General features: G+C 31.8%; 1 protein-coding gene across 4 annotated transcripts in view; it reads left to right on the forward strand.

The window, feature by feature from the left end:
• The window catches only part of PACRG (parkin coregulated), a 610,416-nt gene that overhangs the window by 100,455 nt on the left and 482,570 nt on the right, over nucleotides 1-27,391 (forward strand). For all 4 annotated transcript variants that reach the window (XM_051998081.1, XM_051998080.1, XM_051998082.1 and 1 more), the window contains one exon: nucleotides 13,619-13,753. In XM_051998081.1, coding sequence (XP_051854041.1) covers nucleotides 13,619-13,753 — 135 coding nt within the window. The remainder of the gene's footprint in view (nucleotides 1-13,618; nucleotides 13,754-27,391) is intronic.

Below are 27,391 nucleotides of genomic sequence, written 5' to 3' on the forward strand. Positions count from 1 at the left end.
GTACTAAATAAGCAAATTAATTTAGGCAACACTGACATTTTTGTTAAATTGATTCAGCCTATCCACAAACAATTAATACTTTTCCAATTTTTAGATCTTTCTTATGCAAAGTTTTGTAAAGAACATGTATTTACATAATTCCTGTGCATATTATGGTAAATATACTTCCAAGGATTTTAGTCTGGTTATTATTTTATGTTTAATTTCTCTTTTTATCACTTCCTGCTGGGTTTTATTAGTAATATATAGAAATGCTGATAATTTTGTGGATTTATTTTACATTCTCCAACTCAGATGGTTTTATTAATTGGTTCATTTTATTTTAATATTCTCTTAAGTTTATTTAGCAAACCAAGCAAACACCACGTCATTTACAAAATAGTGATTATTTTGTTTTCTCTTTTCCTGTCCTTATTTCCTCAATTTTTCTGCTCTCTAACTCAGTAATGGTAACTGACTTCTGCTGCTACTCTTATCTGAATGCTAGAACTGAGTCTATAAAATAGTTCTCTGCTCAGAAAGACATCCCTATAGGAAGACTACTCATTAACAAATAGTCTCAAAGACGTAATCTGAGATCTATCTATAAGGTCCGTGAGACTACACTGCATTTCTGGTAGTTTCACAATTTCTGCCTTATTCAGTTGACTTTTGGCAAAATTTGTGATCTTGGGCACAAATGCCTTACTGTTATTTCTCCTTAGATTTCCCAATCACTACTCTGTCTAAAGATTTCTAAAACTTGTAAAAATTTCTAAAATTTTTAAAAGTTGTCATGGGGAGAGTGAGTTCTGCTTGGTTTTATTGCACCAACTTTGCTGGTCTTTGACTCATTTTTCTTAAGCCACTTACCTTTCAGTCTTTTTAGGCCTTCAATTTTTGGTACAATGTCCTTTCCACATCTAGTTTCTAGAACAAGGTATATCTGTATTCTTTATACATCTTTATAGCCGAAATATAGTTCTCAAGATTAATCTTTACCTTTTTAGATTTCTCTTGAGTTCTGTACTTGTAGATCAAATTTTTTGTTAAGTTCTGGCTTTTTCATCAAAAATAGGTGAAATTCACTTACTTTGTTGAATGTCCATCTTCTTCCCTGGAAAAAGATGCTCAATCTCGCTGGGTAAGTTATTTTTGGTTGCATCCCAAGGTCCTTAGCCTTTCGGTATATCATGTTCCAGGCCCTTCGATCCTTTAATGTGGATGCTGCCAAATCCTGGGTGATCCTTATTGTGGCTCCTTGATACTTGAATTGGGTTTTTCTAGCTGCTTGCAGTATTTTTTCCTTTGTCTGAGGGTTCTGGCATTTGGCCACTATATTTCTTGGTGTTTTGATTTTAGGATCCCTTTCAGTGGGGGATCGATGAATTCTTTCAATGTCTATTTTATCCTCTGTTCCTATGACTTCTGGGCAGTTCTCTTTGATAATTTCCTGGAAAATAGTGTCCAGGCTCTTTTTTTCATCATGCTTTTCTGGGAGTCCGATGATTCTCAGATTGTCTCTCCTGGATCTGTTTTCCAGGTCTGTTGTCTTCCCCAGAAGATATTTCACATTCTTTTCCATTGTTTGATTTTTTTGGATTTGCTTGACTGATTCTTCTTGTCTCCTCGAATCATTCAATTCCAATTGTTCGACCCTGATTTTCAGTGAAATATTTTCTTCACTCACTTTTTTAATATCTTTTTCTAATTGTCCAATTGAGTTCTTTTGTTCTGTGGAATTTTTTTCCATTTCGCCAATTTTGTTTTCCAGTTCACCAATCCTATTTTTCAAGGATTTGGTTTCTTTATCCACTCTCTCTTTAACTGACTTCTCCAGGCTCTTTTGCCAAGCCTCCCTCTCCTTTTCCCATTTTTCTTCTAGCTCCTTTGTGAGAGCCTTTTTAATTTCCTCCATGAGATTCATCTGTGCTGAGGAACATATGATCTCCTCCTTTGGGGATTCACCTGGAGACTGTTTGTTTTTAGTCTCCTCAGGATTTGGAGTCTGCTCTTTATCTGTATAGAAGCTGTCAAGGGTTAAAGTCTTTTTCAGTTTCTTGCTCATTCTGTCTAATAATCAAAGACAAACTATCAAAGAAACAGAAGGAAAAAACCCTTGAATGGAGGCTGCTTTCTTTGGGGGAGGGGCAGGGTATCCGTGAGGCACGGGCCCTACTGTGCTGCGCCTGCGCTCTGAGATCCGAGAGCGTGATGAGACACTGTGGGGGAGGGGTGGCCAGGTCCCGAGAGACTCCAGCTGTTTGGGGTTGTATTCTTCACCCCCGGTGTTTTTAGCTTCTCTGCTGGGCTGCTGACTTGCTGCCGGAGCAAAGTATCTAATCCTGTAGCAAAGCTCTCCCCGCAGAGACGGCTGCAATCACGCCCCACCCCCTCTCCGCTCTGCTCGGCTCTGAGCCGCCTTCCGTGCTCTCGCTGCTGCTGCTGCCCGTGGCTTGCTTCCAATCTAATAACTGTCCTCGCCCTCACGCAAAAACAGACCTTTCTTGATGAGTTTCAAGGATGGTTTCTCTTGGTAACTAATTGTATGGTTTTTTTCAGTCGAGCATTAATTCAGAGGCATGAAATGAAATGGATAGTGAGAGAAAGACGCAGAGGTTACACAGCAGTGTGCCTCCTCTCCGCCATCTTGGCCGGAACCCAGCCTTCAATTTTTTCAAAAGAAAATAACAGTTCTCTTTTTTTGATTATTATTTTTATCACATCATACTCTGTAATCTAGTATAAAGATAGGCAATAGCAAAGAAAGTTTTAAAAGTGTTAGAAAAATGCTAAGAGAAATGAGAAATGTTAAAGACTTCTATATTATACGTGAGATCTATATTCTATAATATGAATATCTTTCTTCAGGAAAAATATCAGGAGGCACTGGATATTGTGTAGGCCAAATAATATCACAAAAAAGGAAAGTGATTTTATTTTAACCAATAGGAAAATCAATCCCTATTTAAAATATTACTGAATTGTTTTTATAGTCAATTTGTTATAGCCAAGGTAAAAATGAAAACTAATGCAGAAGAATAAAAATTAGGAAAAACTTATATGCAACAAATTCAACCTAACTTATTAAAATTATTTTATTAAAGTTGAAATATACGACCCAGATCTCACTTGATGAAAGAAAAGACATTAACACTATTTATAATATTTTTAAATAAAATTTTAACTGATGTTATCAGTTGCCATTATAAGACCAAAGAATATAAAAAATACACTGATCAGCAAACATATGAGTTACTTGCCAAAAGAATAAACAAGTCAATAATAAAATTAGTCTAGATTACAAAGTATTTTATAATGTATTATGGGAAAATATGATAGAAGTTTGTGAGAGTATCTGTAACAAAGAAAGAGTAGAAATTTTAAAAAATAGTTTAAACATCTCAGAAAAATTGTAATATGAGCATTTAAAGATTAAAGGGAAACAAGGAAGACAAAGTTAGGAAAAACTATAAAAGTTTTCTTTAATAACCAACTTTTTTCCTATAAAGTTTCAAGGATGCAACTGCTATCATTTTCGGATTGTTAAGATCACTGTCCTAAATGTACTTCTTCAGGAAATGTATATAGAATGCAAAGATCAGGTAAATAGTTGAAGTAGATCTAGTCTCTAGGAAGAAACTCAACATGTTGAGCATGTCTTCTTGTACAAGGACATGTGCAAAGGGTAAATTTTACAAAGGATGGGCAAGAAAGTATAGGTAATAGTCGTCTTCAATTGATGTAATATTCATATAGGTATGATCATATGCATTGAAATATTGGGATATATCTGTAAACAAAGTATTTAAAATTCCTATTTATATAAAAATTGAGTTTATTACATGAATACTTGAAAAATACATGATTTTCTTAAGATTTTCTTTGAGTTCTCTCTTGTCTCTCTGTCTCTTTTTCTCTATCTATCTCTGGGTGTCTTTTTGTGATTTTTATGTCTGTCTCTTTCTGTCTTTGTCTCTCTCGCTCTCTATCTGTCTGTCTCCTTACAATATTATCTACTTTTACATAATCTTAAGGTATGAAATGGTTCTTATTAATCTTTCTTTTTGATTTGTTGCATCCCATCAACTGGGGGCAAAAGTGTCTCACTAATCATTTTTCTTTCTGAATCTTTTTTCAATTCAGAATTTTTTCCCTTGAAAAATATGGGACACATCATTAGGTATATTTGCTTATATATGTCATTATCCTTATTTTGTGGAAGAAGAAACTAAAGCTGTAAAAGGTCAAACAATTTACTAATGATCACATGAAATCTAATTTCAGAGGTGGAATTGAACATGGGTTTACAAGGCTCCAAACCTTGCAAATTCTATTCACTAAGATATGCTGAATTTCTCTTTGGATTTAATTGCTCTCCCCTCTATCTTTGCTTTATTGATTATTTATGATGCTTTATATACAAAGAATCCCGCTTTTTATTCCTCTTTACTTTTATGTGTGTGTATGTACATACATATACACACATAAATATATAATAAAGATATAGATAGATATAAAACATAAATAAAAATGTGAAACTTGTCCAGTTGAGTGGAACTTTGATTCTGTTTTGCTGGAAGTCCTAGCATTATTATTATGTAATAATAATCCAGCAGAATTATTTCTTATTAGTTTCATATTTCAACTTACATTTTCTACAAATCTCTCAATTTTGTTAAATTCTATAATTTTTCTTCTATCCTTTGAACTGAACTTTTAGCCAAGTCTTGCTAAATATTTTTTACACATTTAGTATATTTGTACTCTCCAAATATATGCCCTAATAATACTTGTGTCCTATATGTATGTGTCCCTCTCTGTGTGCATCCTGGCTTGATGGATTCACTACATGTTTCTCCTTATGCATATTCCCTAAGTGTATTCACTTTTCCTGATGTATATAGTTTTAAAAATTCACCCAAAGTTATGGGGAAAATCTTCTATTGTTACTCTTCTTACTATGCTATTTCATTAATTGCTTTTGCTTAGAATTAAATGTGTCCTCTAGCTAAATAAAAATAAATTAAAAAAAAATAAAAACAAGCACTTTTTTTTTTTTTTTAGGAAACCACAAGAATAAGGCAGAGATTAGGAGTAAGAGAGGTGTACATTAGAAATACAAGTTCATAGCCATCCTTATCTCAGATCAAACAAAAGCAAAAAAAATTGATCTAATTAAAAAAAGATAAGGAAGGAAACTCTATCTTGCGAAAGGGTAGCATAAACAATGAAGCAATATCAATGCTAAACATATATGCATCAAGTGGTATAGCATCTAACTTCCTAAAGGAGAAGTTAAGAGAGTTGCAAAAAGAAATAGACAGCAAAACTATAATAGAGGAAATCTCAACATTGCACTCTCAGAATTAAATAAATCAAACCACAAAACAAATAAGAAAGCAGTTAAGAAGGTAAATAGAATATTAGAAAGGTTAGATATGATAGATCTTTGGAGAAAACTGAATGGGAACAGAAAGGAATCCACTTTCTTCTTAGCAGTTCATGGAACCTATACAAAAATTAACCATATATTAGGACACAAAGACCTCAAAATTTAACGCAGAAAGGCAGAAATAGTAAATGCATTCTTTTCAGATCACAATGCTATAAAAGCTACATTCAGCAAAAAGCTATGGGTAAATAGACCAAAAAGTAATTGGAAACTAAATAATCTCATCCTGAAGAATGATTGGGTGAAACAGCAAATCACAAACACAATTAATAATTTCACCCAAGAGAATGACAAGACAAAACAACCAAAATTTGTGGGATGCAATCAAAGTGGTAATGAGGGGAAATTTTATATCTTGAGAGGCTTACTTACATAAAATAGAGAAAGAGATTAATGAATTGGTCTTGCAACTTAAAAAGCTAGAAAAAGACCAAATTAACCCCCAATCAAATACTAAACTTGAAATTCTAAAATTAAAAAGAGAAATTAATAAAATTGAAAGTAAAAAAAAACTATTGAATTAATATAAAACCAAGAGTTGGTTTTATGAAAAAAAAACAATAAAATAGATAAACCTTTGGTAAATTTGATTAGAAAAAGGAAAGAGGAAAATCAAATTATTAGTCTTAAAAATGAAAAGGGAGCATTTTCCACCAATGAAGAACAAATTAGAGCAATGATTAGGAGTTACTTTGCTCAACTTTATGCCAACAAATTTGATAACCTAAGTGAAATAGATGACTTTGTTCAAAAATATAGGTTTCTCAGATTAACAGAGGAGGAAGTAAATTGCTTAAATAGTTCCATTTTAGAAAAAAGAAATGGAATAAGCTATTACCCAACTCCCTAAGTAAAAATCCCCAGGACCAGATGGAGCTACCAAACATTTAAAGAAGAATTAACTCCAATGTTATATAAACTATTTGAAAAAATAGGGAATGAAGGACTGCTACCAAATTCCTTTTATGACACAGACATGGTACTGATACCTGAATCAGGTAGGGTGAATACAGAGAAAGAAAATTATAGACCAATCTCCCTAAGATAATATAGATGCTAAAATCTTAAATAAAATATTAGCAAAAAGATTACAGAAAATCATCCCCAAGATAATACACCATAACCAAGTAGGATTTATACCAGGAATGCAGAGCTGGTTCAATATTAGGAAAACTATTAGCATAATTGACTATATCAATAACCAAATGAATAAAAACCATATGATCATCTCAATAGATGCAGAAAAAGCATTTGATAAAATACAACATCCATTCCTATTAAAAAACACTTGAGAGTATAAGAATAAATGGACTTTTACTTAAAATAGTCAGGAGCATCTCTTTAAAACCATCAGTAAGCATCATATGCAATGGGGATAAAGAGAGGAACCATTCCCAATAAGATCAGGAGTGAAACAAGATTGCCCACTATCACTATTAGTATTCAACATTGTATTAAAAATGCTAGCTTTGACAATAAGAGTTGAGAAAGAAATTAAAGGAATTAGAATAGGGAATGAGGAAACCAAATTATCACTCTTTGCAGATGATATGATGGTATACTTAGAGAATTCCAGAGATTCTACTAAAAAGTTATTAGAAATAATCCACACCTTTAGCAAAGTTACAGGATATGAAATAAACCTACATAAGTCATCAGCACTCTTACGTATCACAAACAAAATCCAACAGTTAGAGATATAAAGAGAAATTCCATTTAAAATAACTGCTGATAGTATAAAATATTTGGGAATCTATCTGCCAAGGGAAAGTCAGGAACTATATGAGCAAAACTACAAAACACTTTCCACACAAATAAAGTCAGATCTAACCAATTGGAAAAATATTAAGTGGTCTTGGATAGGTTGAGCAAATATAATAAAGATGACAATATTACCTAAACTAATCTATTTATTTAGTGCTATACCCAAAATTATTTTAATGACTTAGAAAAAATAACAACAAAATTCATCTAGAAGAACCAAAGGTCAAGACTTTCAAGGGAACTAATGAAAAAAAATTCAAATGAGGGTGGCCTAGCTGTAATACCCAACTGTTATAGATCTAAAAATATATTATAAAGCAGTGGTCACCAAATCATTTGGGTACTGGCTACAAAATAGATTAGTTGATCAGTGGAATAGGTGAGGTTCACAAGACAAAATAGTCAATAACTATAGCAATCTAGTGTTTGACAAACCCAAAGACTCCTGCTTTTGGGATAAGAACTCTTTGACAAAAATTGCTGGGAAAATTGGAAATTAGTATGGCAGAAACTAGGCATTGACCCACACTTAACATTGTACATCAAGATAAGGTCAAAATGGGTTCATGATCTAGACATAAAGAATGAGATTATAAATAAATAAGAAGAATATAGCATAGTTTACGTCTCAAACCTGTGGAAGAGAAAGGAATTTATATGACCAAAGAAGAACTAGAGATCATTATTGATCACAAAATAGAAAATTTTGATTATATCAAATTGAAAAGTTTTTGTACAAACAAACCCAATGCAGACAAGATTAGAAGGGAAGCAATAAAATGGGGAAACATTTTTACAGTCAAAGGTTCTGATAAAGGCCTCATTTCTAAAATATATAAAGAATTGACTCTAATTTATAAGAAATCAAGCCATTCTCCAACTGATAAATGGTCAAAGGATATGAATACACAATTCTCAGACGAAGAAATTGAAACTATTTCTAGCCACATGAAAAGATGCTCTAAGTCATGATTAATCAGAAAAATGCTAAGACAGACAACTCTGAGATACCACTACACACCTGTCAAATTGGCTGTAATGACAGGAAAAGATAATGCGGAATGTTGGAGGGGGTGTGGAAAAACTGGGACACTGATACATTGTTAGTGGAATTGTGAATACATCCAGACATTCTGGAGAGCGATTTGGAACTATGCTCAAAAAGTTATCAAACTGTGCATACCCTTTGATCCAGCTGTGTTTCTACTGGGCTTATATCCCAAAGAGATCTTAAAGAAGGGAAAGGGAGCTGTATGTGCAAGAATGTTTGTAGCAATCCTCTTTGTAGTGGCCAGAAACTGGAAACTGAGTGGATGCCCATCAATTGGAGAATGGCTGAATAAATTGTGGTATATGAATATTATGGCATATTATTGTTCTGTAAGAAATGACCAGCAGGATGATTTCAGAAAAGCCTGGAGAGACTTACATGAACTGATGCTGAGTGAAATGAGCAGGACCAGGAGATCATTATATACTTCAACAACAATACTATATGATGATCAATTCTGACGGACGTATCTCTCTTCAATAATGAGATGAACCAAACCAGTTCCAATTGTTAAATAATGAAAAGAAACAGCTACACTCAGTGAAAGAACTCTGGGAATTGAGTGTGAACCACTATATAACATTTCCAATCCCTCTATTTTTGTCCACTTGCATTTTTTATTTCCTTCACTGGTTAATTGTACATTATTTCAAAGTCTGATTCTTCTTGTGCAGCAAAATAAGTGTATGGATATGTATACATATATTGTATTTAACATATACTTTAATATATTTAGCATATATCGGTCTACCTGCCATCTGGGGGAGAAGATGGAGGGAAGGAGGGGAAAAATTGGAACAAAAGGTTTTGCAATTGTCAATGTTGAAAAATTACTCATGCATATATCTTGTAAATAAAAAGCTATAATAAAAAATGAAATATATGTTCATAATATCTGCATCAAAGATTTTGCATAATCTTAGACTGTTTTTTTAGCTTTTTATTTTCAAAATATGTAAATGGTTTTCAACATTTACCCTTGCAAAACTGTGTTCCAAACTTTTTCTTCCTCCCTTCCCTCCACCCCTCCCTTATCCAGCAAGTAACCCAATATATGTTAAACATGTGCAATTCTTCCATACATATTTCCACATTTATCATGAGATTTAAAACCCATTTCCATGTATTTAAAATTCTTGAAATTCTATTCTTCATATCCTAAATTAGGATGGACCAACATTCTAAAATGATGTTGATGCAAGTTAGAAAATTTTTATTTTTTATTTCACCCAATGACTTTTTTCAATCCCTGTTTAAACATAATTTTTTGTCCTTCTGGTATTAATATTTGTTATGCTTCTGGTATTAATATTGTCTCTACATGTTTATCCACTCACAACTTTTATTCTTTCAGTGAAAACTCTTATTACTTATGTATTAGAATTATTTTATAGGCCCTGGCTTTCAGGAATGCTGTTTTATTCTTGTGTGATTTGGACAAATATATGTATAACTGAAAGAAAATATGCTAAGTAAGAAGAATGCTAAGAGAAGTAAGATTTCTTTATTTTAGGCACAATGAAAACATATTTGTTAAGGCTTAAATCAACACTCCTTAACATAAATTATTTTAAACAGGCTTTAAGAATAAAAGCTGGAATAGATTGATTGTGACAGGAATGGTAGAAGAACTTTTTTAAGTGTGTATAAGAATATATGAAGTGTATATGAAGAAATATTACAGAATTTACCTTTTAAAATATCAATGCTTCTTCAATAATCAATAATGTAAGCTGCAATATAGTTTTTACTCCAATCTGTCATTAAAATGAATATATTTTAAAAAGATGTTTAATGAATATAACAGATCATCTGTTACAAATAAATACTGCAGATCTATAATCTTATATATTACAACATATTGAATAGAAGTGGTATAAAAAAGGAGAACTATAACACTTCTTTTTACTTTTGGATTTAAAAAAGCTATCTTTAAGTGGGGAAAGCATATTTTAGGTCAAGACATTGCTTTTATTCTTACTTGATTCTTCCTAGATAATAATGAGATAAAATTGTTTATGGTAATATTGAACTAACTAGCACAGTGCTCTATTTCTATTAGATTTGTTGTAATCTTTTGTTGAAATGATTTGATTAAATTGAAGTAGGAAGATTTTCTTAATGTTTTCTTCAGCCACTCTAAAGAATTGAAATATTAATTATATTGTTCATAAATGATTTATACAAATTCTATTCATTTTTTTGTATTTACTTGAATTGAACATGGATTTTCAATATAATTTCACTGAAAATGAAATTTATCAAACGAGTTGACTTGGAACTCAGAGGGATATTTATCCATTATATAACTATGAAATACAAACTGACAAATGGGAATCAAATGGCATAACTGGCATCATCAAGCAAATGCTGATGCATGAATAAAAACTTAATATGAAACATTCATTTTTTAACAGTGCAAAGGCAGGTTGCATTTATAAAACTGACAGCCCAAACTGATTCTAACTTTCAGCTCAAACTAAGAAGCTGATAAGTTTAGTAGGTTGACAAATTTCATTTATAACAGTTCCTTCAAAATATTAAATTGAAAAATTGTTATCTAATAAAAAAAATGATGGTCATTAAATGAATCTGAACAAGCTCTTTAATGCACTGTAACTCTTTTATGGAGGACTTATGAAAAGTCCCATGGGATAAGCAGATCTAGCAGGTTTCACTTTGTACTGTGAAAGGTAGTACACCTATTTTGAGGACATCATAGATTCATCAAAGTAATACACAATTAGATAGATATGAATATATATATATGTAGATATGATCTATATCATTCTTTTTAGGGATGCTAGATATATATAAAATAGTTTTGTTCCCTATTAGAGGATATCACTTAAATTATTTTACTTAGCTACTACTTTATGCAATCATATAATCCCTGAAATACCTATAGAATATGTATTTTAAAGTTTCAGGAGATACTTCTGATGACTCATCAACTGACAATTAATTTAAACATAAGCAAATCACTGTACATTATTAAACAAATTAAGTTGTTATAGATTTTTTAAATGTAGTTTGTAAGCTGAGTAGAATATGTATGATTTGTTGTTAAGTAATTGTCGCTTCCTTAGCATTTCAGATCCCAGATTGTCACACTAAAAAAAAAAAAAAGACTAGAATTTCTCATAGTGCTACTTAGAGAGCTATAATGATGCCAAATGTTTATTTGTTGTTAGTTTTTAGCAGTTCTAGACCCAACAGTTAATTGCTATTGTTTCTCGGTAAAACTTGTGCTATTAGCTATTCAACAGCAGTGGTTTAATAGCTCAGACTTAAGGTTTGAGCAGCAGAAAATATGTCATTAATGTCTATTTCATTCCTTCAAATTAAATTATTTAGCTAAATAAAAAAAATCCAAAGATAAAATAATGTGTATTTCATATTCAAAATTAACTGGTCTTTATCAGCTGTACTAATCCTAGATGAAAATGCTAAAAAGAAATTTTTTAAAAATATTCAAAGATGAAATTTAGAGCTTTAACTTTTTCCCTGCTAATGATGATTATTATCATTGTGACTATGTGACAGACTTCATGATTAAGATTCTAAATTTATTGCCATTATTCAATAAATGTGAACGTATAAAGTATTTTGTCATTTATAATTATTTCAGTCTACATTTAGCATTTTAATTCCCAAGTACATTTGATTTTATTAAAAGCATTAAAATCATTGCTAGCTCCATTCTTCCTAATTGGTTTGAGTTGACTCCACTGTTGAGACAAATCTTCACAGCATTTCTCCTACAATTGTAATAAGATTTATATTTCCTTATTTTATTAGATTATTTGCAAATTAGATTATTTATTGGGATTGAACACTTAAAAAACAATATAAAAATTTACAGTATTTCCCAAATAATAATATTCACCCTACTCCTCCTTTCCTCTTTAAAAAATAGTCTAGTTATTTGCTTATTTTTTTAAATGTTCTGCCAAACTATATGTTTGTTATCCAGAAAAACCATATTCTTCTCTTCCTGAGCATGCAGGCAGTAGAGTGGGAAATACTACTACAAAATCATGAAAACCATCTTCATCTTCTGAGTTGAGAATGAAAGGAAGTAGAAAAATTATATAGTAGATAGAAATGTTTATTTTCAAACTTTTTATAAATTACCCTTTCACATAATGAGGCCTTAGCAGATGGAATACTTTGCTGTTTCTTACCTTTGTTTCTTAGAATCCCTTATTTCCTTCCAGATTCACCAAAGCACCACTTTCTCAACCCCTCTTTCCCCAAGCTTCAGATATTTGGGCTCTCCTTTTCAAATTATTTCAAACTATTTTATATTTAATGTGTATATATTGTATATGTGTGTGTGTGTGTGTGTGTGTATATATATATATATATATATATATATGTATATATATATATATATATATATACATATATATATATGTAGCAGAAAGAGAGAAGAAGAAAGAGGGAGGGAGGGAGGGAGGGAGAAAGAAAGAGGGATGGAGGGAGGGAGAAGGGAAGAAGGGGTTGAGAAAGAGAGAGAGACTCATTTTTCCCACCCCCACTGCCCAATTAGAATGTAAGCTCTTTAAAGGCAAAGAATATTCCTATTTGTCTTTGCATCTTTGGTATCTATAGCATGATTAATAGATATACAATGAATAGAGTAGCTATTCTGGTTTTTTATTGTCAAATGCATAATCTCATCATACATTTTTAGAAGTCTTTCCCACTTAGTAGATAGCTTCTGTTTTCTTGGCATAGAAAACACTGTCATCTCCATGCCACAATTAGTCATCAAAATAGAACTTTTGAGGAAGATAACTATATTGAAATAAATAAATAATAGGGGGGAAAAGAATAACATGTTTCATTAAAAGTATTTATCCTGGAATCACAATGCAATGTGTCTATCTTCACCAATAAAATATTTTAATCTCTTGAGTCTCATGATACCTTTATTGAAAATAAAACCCTCATTGAAAAAAGTATTACTTCCCTCTTTACCAGCTATCCACACATGGAGTAAGTTTTATATAAGTGGAATAATGAAGAAAACGCTACTTGAGATATCTTTTAGAAATGTCATTAAATATTTAATGTATCATTAATTGTTGTTATAATGCCATATCCTTAATATTCATATGAAAAACAATTTCCCCTCTTTTATTATAATTTTTATAAAATATCGATCAGAGTTCTAGAAATTAAAAATATGAAAAATTCAAACCCTATAGATATATGCTTGCATAAGTTCTTGGTAGTTTACTCCATCCAGGTAACATCTAATCAACTAATCAACCACCTAAAAGAAGAAATAATTTTGACTTATTTTGATATATTTTAAAAATCAGCTCATAATATGTTGGATATGTGTATGTTTTTAATAGGTGAGAGGCCCTCCAACTGCAGGAGCATTTAAAGAACGACCAACAAAACCCACCGCCTTTCGAAAGTTTTATGAACGAGGAGACTTCCCAATTGCCCTTGAGCATGACTCCAAAGGAAACAAAATAGCCTGGAAGGTAAGTCAGGGCACAGCTGTGACAGCCAGCTGTGCTTATTGAAGTGACATCTCCCATTGCCAAACAAAGTTGGCTGATAAGTAAATAAACTAGAGTAATTTCTCAGCAAATAGAAGATACTAGGAAAGCTCTTAGAAAAAGACCCCCTGAGTCAACCATCCACCTTGGCTAACAATTAAATTATAGGTTGCAAAAAAGAAGATGACAGAGTTGCTTTGCCTTAGAGAATTGTCTGCTGCCCAATTCATCTCTATTTTTATGAGAACCTGGCAGCCCAACCTGATTCAGGCAGTCCATCAAATGATGGAAGTGGTGGCTGGATACAGTGAGCAACAGCCATTTATCTCCCCCAAATTTCACCTTCCTGCAGGACACTTCCAAATGGAAGCTTTAATTACCTAAATGGATAGGTCAAGATTGCCTGCTCCCTGGAAATGCAGAGTGGAATACAAACGAAGATAGATTTTTATTCCATGGCCGTACTCTCAGTCTGCAGCATATGTCAGCCAGCGTAATCGCTGTCATACGTGCCCCTGTTAGAAGCTGACCTCCACTGCTGAAACCATTACAGCATCGCCATTTCTTTGACAAAAGGTTAATTGGCTTCAAAATAAATGTATTGCCTAATGACTCCATTCTAATGCGACTGTGTTTCTCTCTAAAAGGCTCACTGATGTTATTTGTAAAAACTTGCCAATCTCTTAACTAACTAGAGAAGGTTTTAAAATTTAATGTCAGAAATGAATGCTGATCTTTAACCTGTTCTTCCTAATTTTATTATTTTTGTTATCACAGTATTTTGATTTGGGCGATAACAACTAAAAACATTTTCCACCAAACAAAATAGTACAGTTTTGTATTAGTGTGAATAGCATATCAGGTAAAGGAAAATAAAAATTCATTGTTAAATGTCACTCTAGTTAAATAGCTAAGACATTTAACTCAAAATGGAAATTAGTGAGTAGTATGTTTAGCCTGTATATAGAAGAATATAGCCATTGCTTATGATGCAACTAAACTTCTAAGCATAAAACAAAACTATCAAAAGTTAAATTAGATTAGAAACTAGAATTAGAAATTCAATAGCAACACTGAATTTATCTCATGAAGGATATAGCACCTTCTAGAATCTATAAATAAATAAGGAAGAATGATGGGCAGATGGGGAAGCAAACGATGAGGCAAAAAGACAAATCCTTGGGGTAAGGGGCAGGTTAAGTAATAGCAAGGCAATGGAGCAGAATTTAATTAAAGAGTCAGCAAGAATAGGAAAGATGTTTTGCATGTGAGATGTGTGTGTGTTATATCTACATATGTATACATAAATATATTTTTTTTCTTAACTGTGGCATGCTTTTGGGGGGAGTATGAAAGAGGGAAAAAGAATAAAGTAAATAAAGTATACAGCAGAAAACCAAAGAACAATTGACAAGAAAATAAAATGGACATTAGTGAATATAATTTATTCTACTAATATATATATATATATACTTTCTTCATCTGCAATGTGTTGTTATACAATTGGAATATTTCCCGATGTTCTGCTGAGCACATGACAATGTTTTATTTTGTTTTGTATTCATTTTCTATTTTTTTCTTACTCTTTTTTCAAATAAAAAATATTAAAAAACATTAAAATTTAAAAAAATCCTAATTAGAATTAAGTTAAAAAGCTAGATTCATTACATTATCTTTGTTTCCCTTATAGTTGCCATACTGAAAAAGACTGTACACTCATTGTATTTGGTACACTCATGAAATAAAAATTAGATTTTTTTATTACATCTGTATTTCTGTATATGCTCAAATTTATGGAAATAATTTTCAAGCCTTTTTAAGCATTCATTATGATATTTATTTAGAAATGTAAATTACCTTTTTAGAGATAAAGCAATCAATAGTTTGAAAATTGGATACTTCTTAAAAATAGTTTTTTCATTACTAGGAGTGGCCCTATGAAAATTTATACATATATTTGAATATTTATATATATATACACACACTTATATTTATTATTTCATATCCTTTATAATTTTCCTTATGCTTTATCATTATTCTGCTCCATGTGTTATAGTGAAACAGTATATGTTAATAAAAATGACTTGCACATATGAAATTAAAGACATCTTCAAGGATATATATAATCAGAGAAGAAGTCAGGCCAGTTAGGTACCATAAGTGAGAGGTAAAAAATAGAAAGCCATAATAATGCATTAGCCTCCATTAAATATTAGAAGACTTAAGACCAAAGTTCCTACCATGTTAGGTAGATCCATCTTTTCAGGATTTATAGGAAGATTTTAAGAAGAAATACACAGAATGAGCAGTTATGGTACTTTGTATTGGTGGAAAAAATATTCCAGATTCATTAAGGTACTTTTGTACTAAGTTTTTATATATAACAGAATAAGGGAAAAAAGTAGTTATTAAGTCTATTATAGCAACTCCATTTTTGATGAGAGAAAATGTGTCCTCCTTACCCAGCCAGGATCCTGCAATTTTAGTATATGAAGGACAATTGTGTCTGTCTGTGCAAGACTTGACTGTATAGGTAGATAGTTCCTGTTAGAAATAACAATATGAGAGCATTTGTCTCCTGTCACTGAGGCACTCCCCAACACCTTCTAGCAGTCTAGGTTTCTTTTAAAATGTAGCCAGATTGCCTTGTTTCAACAACTAGTGAACATTTCCAAAATAATAGTGACAACTTAATGTGAGTTAGTATAATTGTGTAGAAAAGGGCTAAGAAACTAGAATTAGGGGATAAACAGAGCTAGAGATGAGCAGACTAAGCTTTTGATTTGCTTGTCATATCAACAGGAAGCATGGGTTATTTTAGGAACATAATTGTTTACTTTTAAATTAAAATGGTCATACCCTAAACCACATACCCATTCTGAGATAATGATATAAATATTGGGCTCATTCCAACTTAGTACCTTTACTGATATGATCTTCTATATTTAGGAAAAGAGCCAAATACAATAATATTAATTTGACCACATAGCAAACTGTAGAATATAGAGATAAATAATAACTTAATATTGGGACAAAAAATAGGTACATTTGTCAGGCTAAAAAGACTCATAGATAATATTATCATAAATGTCTTATAAATATATTAAAGGTTTTCAAAAACATGATAGGCTTGTAAGTTCTCAGTGATTGTAAAATATAAATGATGCTACCTGTATAAAGAAAAATATAATAGACCATGCTGACTATAATCTTCCTTGTATTTAAGTATATGTTTACCTAATATTGCAATAAAATTTTGAAGTACTTATGTCACTTTAGATGGGGGAAAACTACATATACTTGAATCTTCAAGAAAATCAGAATAATCATCTCCACAAAAAATATCAACTTATTCTTCACCTTTTCTTAATACTAATGACCAGAACATACTTTGTTATATTTCTGACACTGTCCATTTTTCTAATCTATTGTAAAAATATCTTCAATATGGGGAAACTGCTTGGTTTCCTTGTGCTATGATTCTCTTTTGATTCCTCAGTCAAGAAGAGTGTCCATGAACATTCTGCCCTTGGTGAATTTTTCTTCTTCCTTCTGTTTCTCATGGTTTCATCCATCTTAAAACTATTTGTAGTTCTGAATGGAGTTTCACATTTATATCTCCAAATGCCTTCAGAACCTCAAACTCAGAAGCCTTTGACCTATCTCAAAACAAGTTTGTTCTTTTAATCCTGAAAATTACCTTCCCTAAAATCATGTTGTGGATCTAGAACTTGAAGGGACCTCAGAGATGATCTATTCTAACCCTCTACTTTGTTTTCAGAAGCTAATGTCATAGAGCATATGAGATATATTTAAATATTTATTGGTGTGATTTGGATTTTGATATATGAACTGTAATATTTCTGTCATTATTTGAAGTTTGGAGCAAGTATAAGTTTGTTGATTCCTCTACAAGTGCATTCGAGACCCTTCCTCTATTTTCTATTATTAAGTGACTGTATATTGTCTGTTATAGTAAGAAGAGAGCAGTTTTTCCATTAGTTTTGCCTAGGATCTTAGAATTAGACAACTAAAACTGACAGGGAAATAGCACATTATTTGTTTGTTTGGTACAAAAATACAATCATGTATATTTGTATATATGTTGGTATGCATACATATGTGTGTATGCATATGTGTGTATATATATATGTGTGTGTGTGTGTGTGTGTGTGTGTGTGTATGTATATATTTGTCTCTATGTGAATGTATATCTTCTAGGAAAACTATATTTGGTAGGAAACTTTCTAAACTAACTAAAAGCACTTTAATTCAGAATCAGGAAGACCTGAATTCCAAACCTAATTCTGATTACTGCTGACTCTATTACCCTGGATGAATCACTTAAATTATCTGTACCTCAATTTCCTCATTTGTAAAATTAAAATAATAATGGCACTTAGCTTGTTATGAGGGTGAAATTAAGATGATTTAAATATGAAGTGTTTTTCAATCCTTAAAATGCTTTATAAAGCTACTGCTGTTATTTAAATGAAAAGGGGAAGGACAAAACCCAACCCTGTGCAGAACAAAGGCAGTTATAATACAAGAGGAAGAAAAGCAGTGAAGTGCTATTGATCCAAGCTTATCTTAGATTATTTCTAAAGCCCCTTGATAATTTGATTATTCCATGGTAGGATTAGTAATTTAGTAATATTACAGTTAGGAAATGGTTAAAAAATAAATTGCCTCAAATGTTTATATACCAATATAACCTTCATGAGTAACATAATGAGATTAAAATGTTAACAAAAAATATGCAATATAGTTAAAAGAGCTCTGGATTTAGGAATGAAGTCTGCTTTGCCATGTACTGATCTCCTTGTTCATTTGTAAAATAAGAGAATTTGACTAGAAGACTTTTTTTATTCCTTTCTAGATATTAAATCTATGACTTTATGGTCATAAATTAATATCACCTCCCAGATTTTACTGATGATTATTTCTAACCACTGGTTTGTGTGTTGCTAGAAATTTTATAAATGTTAAAATTTCCAATTCTGTAGTCATATGGTTTTTAAAAAATTATTATTGTTCACTGTTTAACCTCCTTAAAGAAAATCTGTCTAAAATTTATAGTGCAATGATAGTGTGGATATACATATTTTCTGTTCTTCTTTGCTGATATATTGTTAAGAATATTGTCTACATAGGCCCATTTGGTTCCATTTTTGGATCTCGACCTTTTCTATAGGCTCTATTCAGAGATGACAAAAAAAGAGCAACAAAAGCCACCATATATACTGTTGTGTGATGTTTCTAAAATATTCTTACTCTTTCTGTCCAACATTGTGGGAAAATGAGCTTATTCATGATAGGTAAAGCTAATGTTAGTTTTTTTTTTTAATTACTCTACCAGGATGTAATCAATCTGCTACAGCTCAATGCCATCAAATTCAAAAAGGTCTTGATATTCAAGTTTAAGCCTGACCATCTTGGTTTTCAAAATTGAGTCACTAGTGTTGTTGTTTTTTAATCAATTTCATTAGCATGTTTAATTTCCCAAATTTTCATTAATAAAGATTTTCCATGACTCCAGTTCTTCAAATTTTCCCTCTTTTAGATTTCCATAGATTCTTGATATCATCTCTTATTTTGTCTAATATTAGTTTAGAGATAAAATCCTTCTTAAGAATTTCCCTGTGCTTACTATTAATATGTTGCTGTGTGACGTGGAGTTGAGGATAACATTGACAAAACAGTATGAAACTCTTGTCTATAGCTGCTAGTATCTGTTTCCAATTCTGCTAAGTTGTGCTACTAGAATATTATGAAGTATTTATATGTTCGAGCCAATTCATGCACACTTACAATTTGACTGCTTTAATAGTTAGTGCTATCTAAGCCAAAATCTTTTTTTACTCAGATATTGAGATTGCTGATTTGCTCTGGTTTATTTTACTTTCTTATGGTATAACATGAAGGAAGTACTACCTTCGTACTACCTTCTCTATTATACTCCATATCTGTCTTAAGTGTGATGATGGATTCAAAATAGGACCAACCTGCATCTTTGTGCCCTTCCACTTGTTCTTTGACTCTTTGGAGTAATTACATCATATTAAGTTGTGAACTCTAACAGTTGTACTCATAAAGCCCAATTAGTCAGCCTATCAGTGTTTCTGCAAAGCCTTCATAGGTACCATAATGCTCTAAGGGCACATGAAATCTCTGTGGTTCATTGTTATGGGTGACATTCCTCTGTTGCTCCTCTTCCATTCCCCACATACATGGACAATGGGTTGAGCTTTGAAGGGCAATATCATCATCATCATGCTGTGATCTGGTCTTTGATTAGATGACGAACAGCATTTCCAAATGTAATAATTTCAAAGGACTTCTAAATTCTAATATAATCAAGATATTGGCAATAAAAGAAGTCAGGTAACATGAAATATGACTGTATGTATATTTTCATGTATATAGATATATATGCAAAGCAGTAAGATAATAGTAAAAAGATGCTAAATCTTGTTGTGAGATAGATTTAATATATATAACATATGTTTCTGAATTAGTGATTTGATCCCTCTGTGATTCAATTCAAGTTGCTAAGATGATCAAATTGAATTAAATCAAATTTAATAAACATTTTAATGGAAAAATGCATTTAAAGTGATATAAAACTTAAAACTGTGTAAATATCAGCTACCATATTAGGTAAAATTTTCAATATTATAGATAAAAATTAGAAGCCAAAGGGAAGCTTTGATATCTTATAGTTCAGAGAATCTTTTCATTGAATTATTTGTCTGGTAAAAAATAATTTAATAACAGATCTCTGGTATAATCCTTTATTATCATACCAAATGGTAATAAAATGTTTAAAATAATTATTTAAATTTTCCTGTTAAATTAATTTTAGAATAAATACATCAACCTGATATTTCTAAAACTCTAAAATCATTTTGAAAATCAATTTTTTTTTGCATTTTAGACTTTACTTTTTAAAGTATTCCCATTGAAACATTAAAAAAATCTAAAGTATTATAAAACTCATTAAAATTACATATGATCTTATTTTTCTAAAGCTTTGATTTATAACTGATAAAACCACCTTAAGAGTGTTCCAAAAAGACAGGCTTTTAAGAAAGGGTAACCTAGAACAAGATTTATGAAGTTACTTGTAAAGGAAGCAACTGGAACTCTCATTTGACCACAGGATGCTGCCTTATAGGAACAGAACTTCATCAGCCTGACCATTCTGGATAAAAGTAATCCTTTGCTAATACTTAAGTACTTTGCTGATCATTAAGTAGTTGTTTTCCTAGATCTTATTTTAAAAATAATGAAGCACCTAAATTTTTTTCTTACCAGAATAAAAATTCTTTCAACAGAAAAGAAGTAAAGAAAGTGTTGTTCATAAATTGATAGCTTAAATCAGTCAATACAATTTCCAAAGCCAGTAATTTGTTTGTACAACTATATTATGTGTTAGATCACTAATTCTTAATAATAAAGTAAAACTGTTTTCAGTCATTTTTATCTTAAATCTTTGTCTTTTTAAATACTTTCCAGTTTCTTGTCACAATTTCTATTCACTAATAGAAATAAAATTATCAGAGTAAACTGCCTTTAATTACCATAACCGATTATTTCATAATAATAAAATCTAGCTATTGAATACAATTATTAAAAATCTGCTCAGCACTATTTTTATAATTAAAGTCCCAACTATTATGATTTTCTGAATATTGAACCTAGCAATAGGTTGCAAGATTGTAATGCTTTGAAATTTTAATTTATAATTCATTCTTTTTCTATTTTCCCTTTCTTAATGTTTCATAGTAAAATGAATATGAGTCTCTGCCCCATGAAATGAAACACCATATTGATTTAAAAATTGAATAGGCAAATTTACTCAACAGCTGCATAATTTGTTTCACATTAAAAAATAAAGGACGTTGTCTTGTAACTGTTCCAGATTTCTCTTTCTTTTGATAACTGCCAGCACTTGAGCTTGAGTGTCAGTCCTTAGTAGGATTTCTAAAGCAGATTTTTCGAAAGGAAGTGACAGTTTACCTGATTTTTGTAGTACAGAGCTGCCATATTTCAATTATGAATTCCTTTGTGATTAATTAATAACTGAGGCTTATCCAGAAATCTTGGGAAAAGTAATCCTCTGGCAGTTAATTTATTCTTTCTTCAGAAGAGGGGACTGCATATACAATTAAAGCCATTCCTTTATTTGATGCAAATTACCATCTCTTGAAAGTGTATAGAATGAAAATACAACCATGTATCAGAAATAACTTTAATTTAAAATTTGCTAAATGACCTCTGAAATCTAGATGAAAGATTTTCTGCTGAATGGGCTGGTGCTCCCTGCTGCCCGTATAATTTATGTGAGAAATTAGTGTGAATGGTTCACTTTTATGGAGCAGTGCTGCTTGTAGCAAGCCTGCAGAAACAATTTTCCCCCAAGCCTCCATCTGTTCTTCAAACTGGGGCATATGCCATCTCATCGAGCTTGAAAGTCAACTGATTTATAACTCCTGAAAAGTGCATAGATTGAAAAGAAAGGTCGACTACTGCTATGTGACAGTGATTTGTTAGGCACTGGGATAAAGACAATTCACATTACTATGGACCCAAGGGGAAACAAGTGATGTTGTAAGCTTCAAAACTTGGTAGATTGAGAACTAAGAGAAAAACAAATCACTCTTCCTCTTAAAGTTAAGCAACCACAACTCTTGGAAAAGGTTGAGGAAGTTTGGTAGGTGTGGGTGGAAGATTGGGGCAGCCTGGGAATATTATATCAAAAATATTCCATTTTCAATTTGTTTTAGGAAGAAGTAGGATGATACTCATCTGCGTCCAGTCCCCCCTCTCTCACCCTACCCTATCCAGCTATAAAGGTTGTCATCTGGAAATGTCAGTGCTCATTACATTTTAATCTTTAAACTGTAACCAGAAACATCACTCTTAAGAATGCTTGTTGCTGCTTGTCAAAAAGTTGTGGTTGGGGCCACAAATGGAGCTTTGATGAATTTTCTGTATCTGCTCTGAAGGTGAATCTGCTGGCCTCTTTCAATTAGTAATTTAATGAAAGGCTCATTCTCTGTCCTTTCACTTATGATTTTTCTTTTTCTTTTACTGAGGCACTATAAAGAACCTAAGCTCTTTGACAGATGACAAATGAAATCAAAGTAACAGTGTGACCATAAGAAAATCAATGTTTGTTTGATGTTTTCATTTATAGTGGAGAAAGTGTCTCTTCTGATTTGAGGCTTATAAAGAGACATTGAGATCTTAGACCCCTTTAAATTGAACAGAGCTTCTCATTTCCTTGCCAGGGTAGGGGTGGGGGAGATAAGAGAAAAAGAGAGGGAAAAGTAAACAATTTCAAAAGTTATTCTTTTCAAAAATTAAGAGGTTCTTAGTTCCAAGGCAAAGGTAATGTTGAAGACAGCTTTAAAAAACAATACAGGTCAAATGTTGATTTGAAAAGACTGACATAAAAAACATAACATTGATATGAAAATCAGTTGAGATTCATAGATGTGAAATTTAAATTCAAATTTATTTGTTTATTTTATTTTTTGCTGAGGCAATTGGGGTTAAGTGACTTGCCTAGGGTGACACAGCTATGAAGTGTTTAGGTGTCTGAGGCCAGATTTGAAGTCAGATTCTCCTGACTTCAGGGCTAGTGTTATATCCACTGCCCCACCTAGCTGCCCCTCCAAATTTATTTTTTAGAAAACCTTCTGACCACAAAATATCACTGGAAAAAAGTAGAATGATCTATTTTGAATCCTTTCTAGAGAATTTTGATAGTTTATGTTTCTTTTAAATATGACTTAAATCAGAGTTGTAGATATGTTAAAATTGTAATATCACAAAACTTATATGGTTTTCAGTGAACACTTCTCCACAATTTCCTTCCTTAACCATCTTTCTTCTATTCATTTGTTAGTAGATTTAAAGAGAGCTCAAATGTTTCTATGGGTATTTGTTTGCCACTTAACAGTTAGTTGAATTTTAGCAGTTTTTAACTTAGGAAAAAAAACACCTTAACTTAATAGGGCCTTGAGGTGACAATAGAATTTAAGTTAAAAATATCGATGAAACATCATTATTGATAACAAATAAAATTAAAGCTGGAAAAAGGCACATAACTATAATGACAAAGTCAACTATAAATTACATCTGATCTCACTCTAACAATATAGTTTTATTTCTTTCTAAATGATTCTCTATCCCATTTTCATAATAGCTGTTCTAAATAACTTTTTTTTTCAAACTTCTCCTATCATCCTGTCTCCTATCTAATGAATTACTGGCTAATCTTGCTTCATACTTTCCTGAGAAATTAGAAATTATTCATCTGAGGTCTCTTCTTCCCTTCTCTATATCTAGAAACCCTGGATATCATAGCCCACTCTGTTCTCCTCTACTTTATGATGGCGGCCCATTTTCTTGCCAAAAAATAATGTTCTTTATATATTCTTGGTCCCTTTTCTTCTCATCTTCTTCATCTGATTGGTCTCACATATTACTCGTTTCTTTATAATTTATAATGAAGTAATATTTATGAATTAGTTAGTATGATTCCTGTGATATTGTGGATACTATTTAATAAATGCTTGCATACTTACTAATGACTACTTATCTAATGGTTTCTTCTCTGCCTCTTAGAAACAGGCTCAAATACCTTCCTTATTAAAAAAAAATCATCAGAAGACCTTACCAGCTCCTTATGGTTTTATTATACATCTTTCTCAGCCAAACTCCTAAGAAAAAAGTTATAGCCCCTATTTCTTTTCCTTTTAACTCATTTTTAACCATATGCAATTTCTCTTTTTTTCTTCTCATGAATTTCTCAACTTTTTTTTTTTTTTTGCAATTTGCCTTTTAGCTTCATCAATCAAAAAACTGCCCTCCCCAAAATTACTACCTGTGCAAAGTTATTTAATATCTCAAGGTCTTGGTTTCCTCACCTGAAAATGAAGTGATTGAATTAGATCACCTCTCAGGTCCCATAAATCTATAATTCTATGTCCTTAACACCTGAACTTCTGCTATATCCTCTTAATCCCCTGCCTCAAGATTTCCTACTCAAACCTATCTTCCACATAATTGCCAAAGTGATTTGCCTAAAGTACAGATCTGACCATAGCCCTCTCCAGTCAATAAATCACCAATAGCTCTTAGCTCTAGGACAAAATATAAACTCATTTGCTTAACATTTAAAGCTCTTCACTAACTGGCTCCAACCTTCCTTTTTAGTCTTATTATATTTTTCTCCCCTACATATATTTTATGACCCAGCCAGATTGGTTTTCTTTGTACATTACATACTATCTCCTATCTTTATACTTTTGAGTAGATGTCCATACTTGAAATGCATCCCCTCCTCAACTCCACCTCTTAGAATTTCTAGTTTCCTTTAAGATTCAGCTCAATCAAAATTCAGTTTCCCACTTTCTAGTTCATTCCCCACAAATTAAGCCTGTATTTATTTTGCATATACTTCTATATGTTTATGTTGTCTCTTGAGTGCATGGAATGATTTACTTTCATCTCTGTATCTATTAATAATCTAGAGTTATATCACTATGTTAGGATCCTTGTTTATGAGGAGTCTATTCCTCTTTTTCTATCGAATTTGAATTAGCATTTCACATGTAGAATCCCAAAGAGAAAGGAAAACAAACAAATATCTCTGTAAGTCTTTAATTCATCTTTTTAATGATCCAAAGCCATTCTCCTCATACTTGTCTGTTAATCAACATGTATCTCGTAAGTATTAATATTGCTTTTCAAAGATATTCTTCCCTTCATTTCTTAACTTCAAAAAGTATCCAGCCAGCCTTAGCATCTGCTATCTTAGCTACAACTTTTATATGCTTCTTATTAATTAACCTGAAATATTTCACTTTCATACTCTGATCTTCCTCAAACAATTATTTTGTTCAAAAATTCCATAGTATATACATCTGGAAGCAAGTAGTAAATGCTTTGCTTTCTCACTAATAAGCAGAAAAAAAAACCTGAAAATTTAGTATATTTAACATGTCAGAGGTAGTACTCCTCTTATAAAAAAGAAAAAGTTAGAAGCCGATTTTGAGATCTGCAACATTATAATAATCTGGAAAATGGCAATACCATTACTTTGTCCTGGATGAATATTTGGAAATCCTAATGATATATGTGTTTAACAAAAATTATTAGAGGGCCCCCAAGTTCTATTCATGTTAAGTGCTTAATAAATGAATATTTATTGTTGTTAGAGTCCAACTAAACCAGATTATCACAATAACATTTACATTTAAAAATAAGACAATGAAAAGATGAAAAATGTAACAAAATTTGCCAAGGTTTCTCTAGTCATTTATTCCCATTTCTATGACAGTTTTATTCCTATATTTAAACTTAACACCTCACTATTCAATGTGCTATGTTAAAGAATGCTCAGAAAAGCAGCTCAACAACATTTCTATAGAGGAAATAAATCCTGGAGGGGATATAAATTTAAAGACACCCTGGGATTAATTTTCAAGGTATCTCAAAGAGATCTCTAAATAATAAAAAAGAGATCTTATTTGGTATTATATATTCTCAAAAAGACAAAAGAGTATACTAGCAACTATTCACATATTTGCTTATATATCTATCAATTTTAAAAAGTAAACTACCATATCTTCACAAATTATACATTGAGTTAGAGATTTAGAGAATATAGATCCTACTGTTCTTGTTATTGCTCTTAAAAAATAAAAAACAAAAAATTGAATCAATAAAATGAAACATGGCCTTAAAGCAAGGTTTCTTAACATGGAAAAAATAGGAAAGGTTCAGATTATGAAGGGCTTTAAAAGTCAAACAATTTACATTTGTTCCTGGTGGCAATATCACTGAAGTAATTTGAGTCTGTATCTGGAAGAGGGTTGAGGGAATGGCATGGTTAAACTTTATTTTAGCAAGACTATTTGACAGGTTAGTGGAGGATAGATTGGAGTGGATAGAAGAGAGACAAAAACAAGAAGAATTTTGTAGTAGTTCAGGTCTTAATTTATGAGAGATAGACCAGAGTGGTGGTTTTGTAAGTGAAAAAATGTGTAAGAGATCTTGTAAAGGTAGAAAATGAAAGATTTAGCAATGCATTGGATAGGTGAGGTTATGCAGATAAAGACTGCAGGATGACATGGAGGAACCCCCTGAACAATAACAGAAAAGTTTTTTGGAACATCTGAGAGGTGTTGGAATTCATGGGAGCCACCTGACAGTGGGTGCTGGAGATCCTACCCAGACCTGCAGAATAGATGTCCTCTTGTGAGAGGATGCCATAAGGAGACTGAGAGACAGTTGCTGTTCTCTGACCTCTCTCCTCTTCCCTCTGCCTCCAATTTATCTCATTCCCAGTCCACAGCACCTGTGTCAGCAAAGGCTGCCCTGAAACTCCCTCAGATGTTATGATTCACAGCTGTGGAGACTCCTGGAGAATTGACCTGTCCCTTAATAGAGAGGAAAGAGATTGAGTTCTGTTTTGCAAAGGTGGAGTCTGAGTTATTAAACAGACATATGGTGACTTTAGATTAAAGATTATGAGACAAGTTAGTGCAGGCTAAATAGATTTGAGAATAATTTGGAAAGAGATGACAATTTAACTCATAGAAA

The sequence above is a fragment of the Antechinus flavipes genome, chromosome 4 (genome assembly GCF_016432865.1).
Source record: "Antechinus flavipes isolate AdamAnt ecotype Samford, QLD, Australia chromosome 4, AdamAnt_v2, whole genome shotgun sequence".
Lineage (NCBI taxonomy): Eukaryota > Metazoa > Chordata > Mammalia > Dasyuromorphia > Dasyuridae > Antechinus > Antechinus flavipes.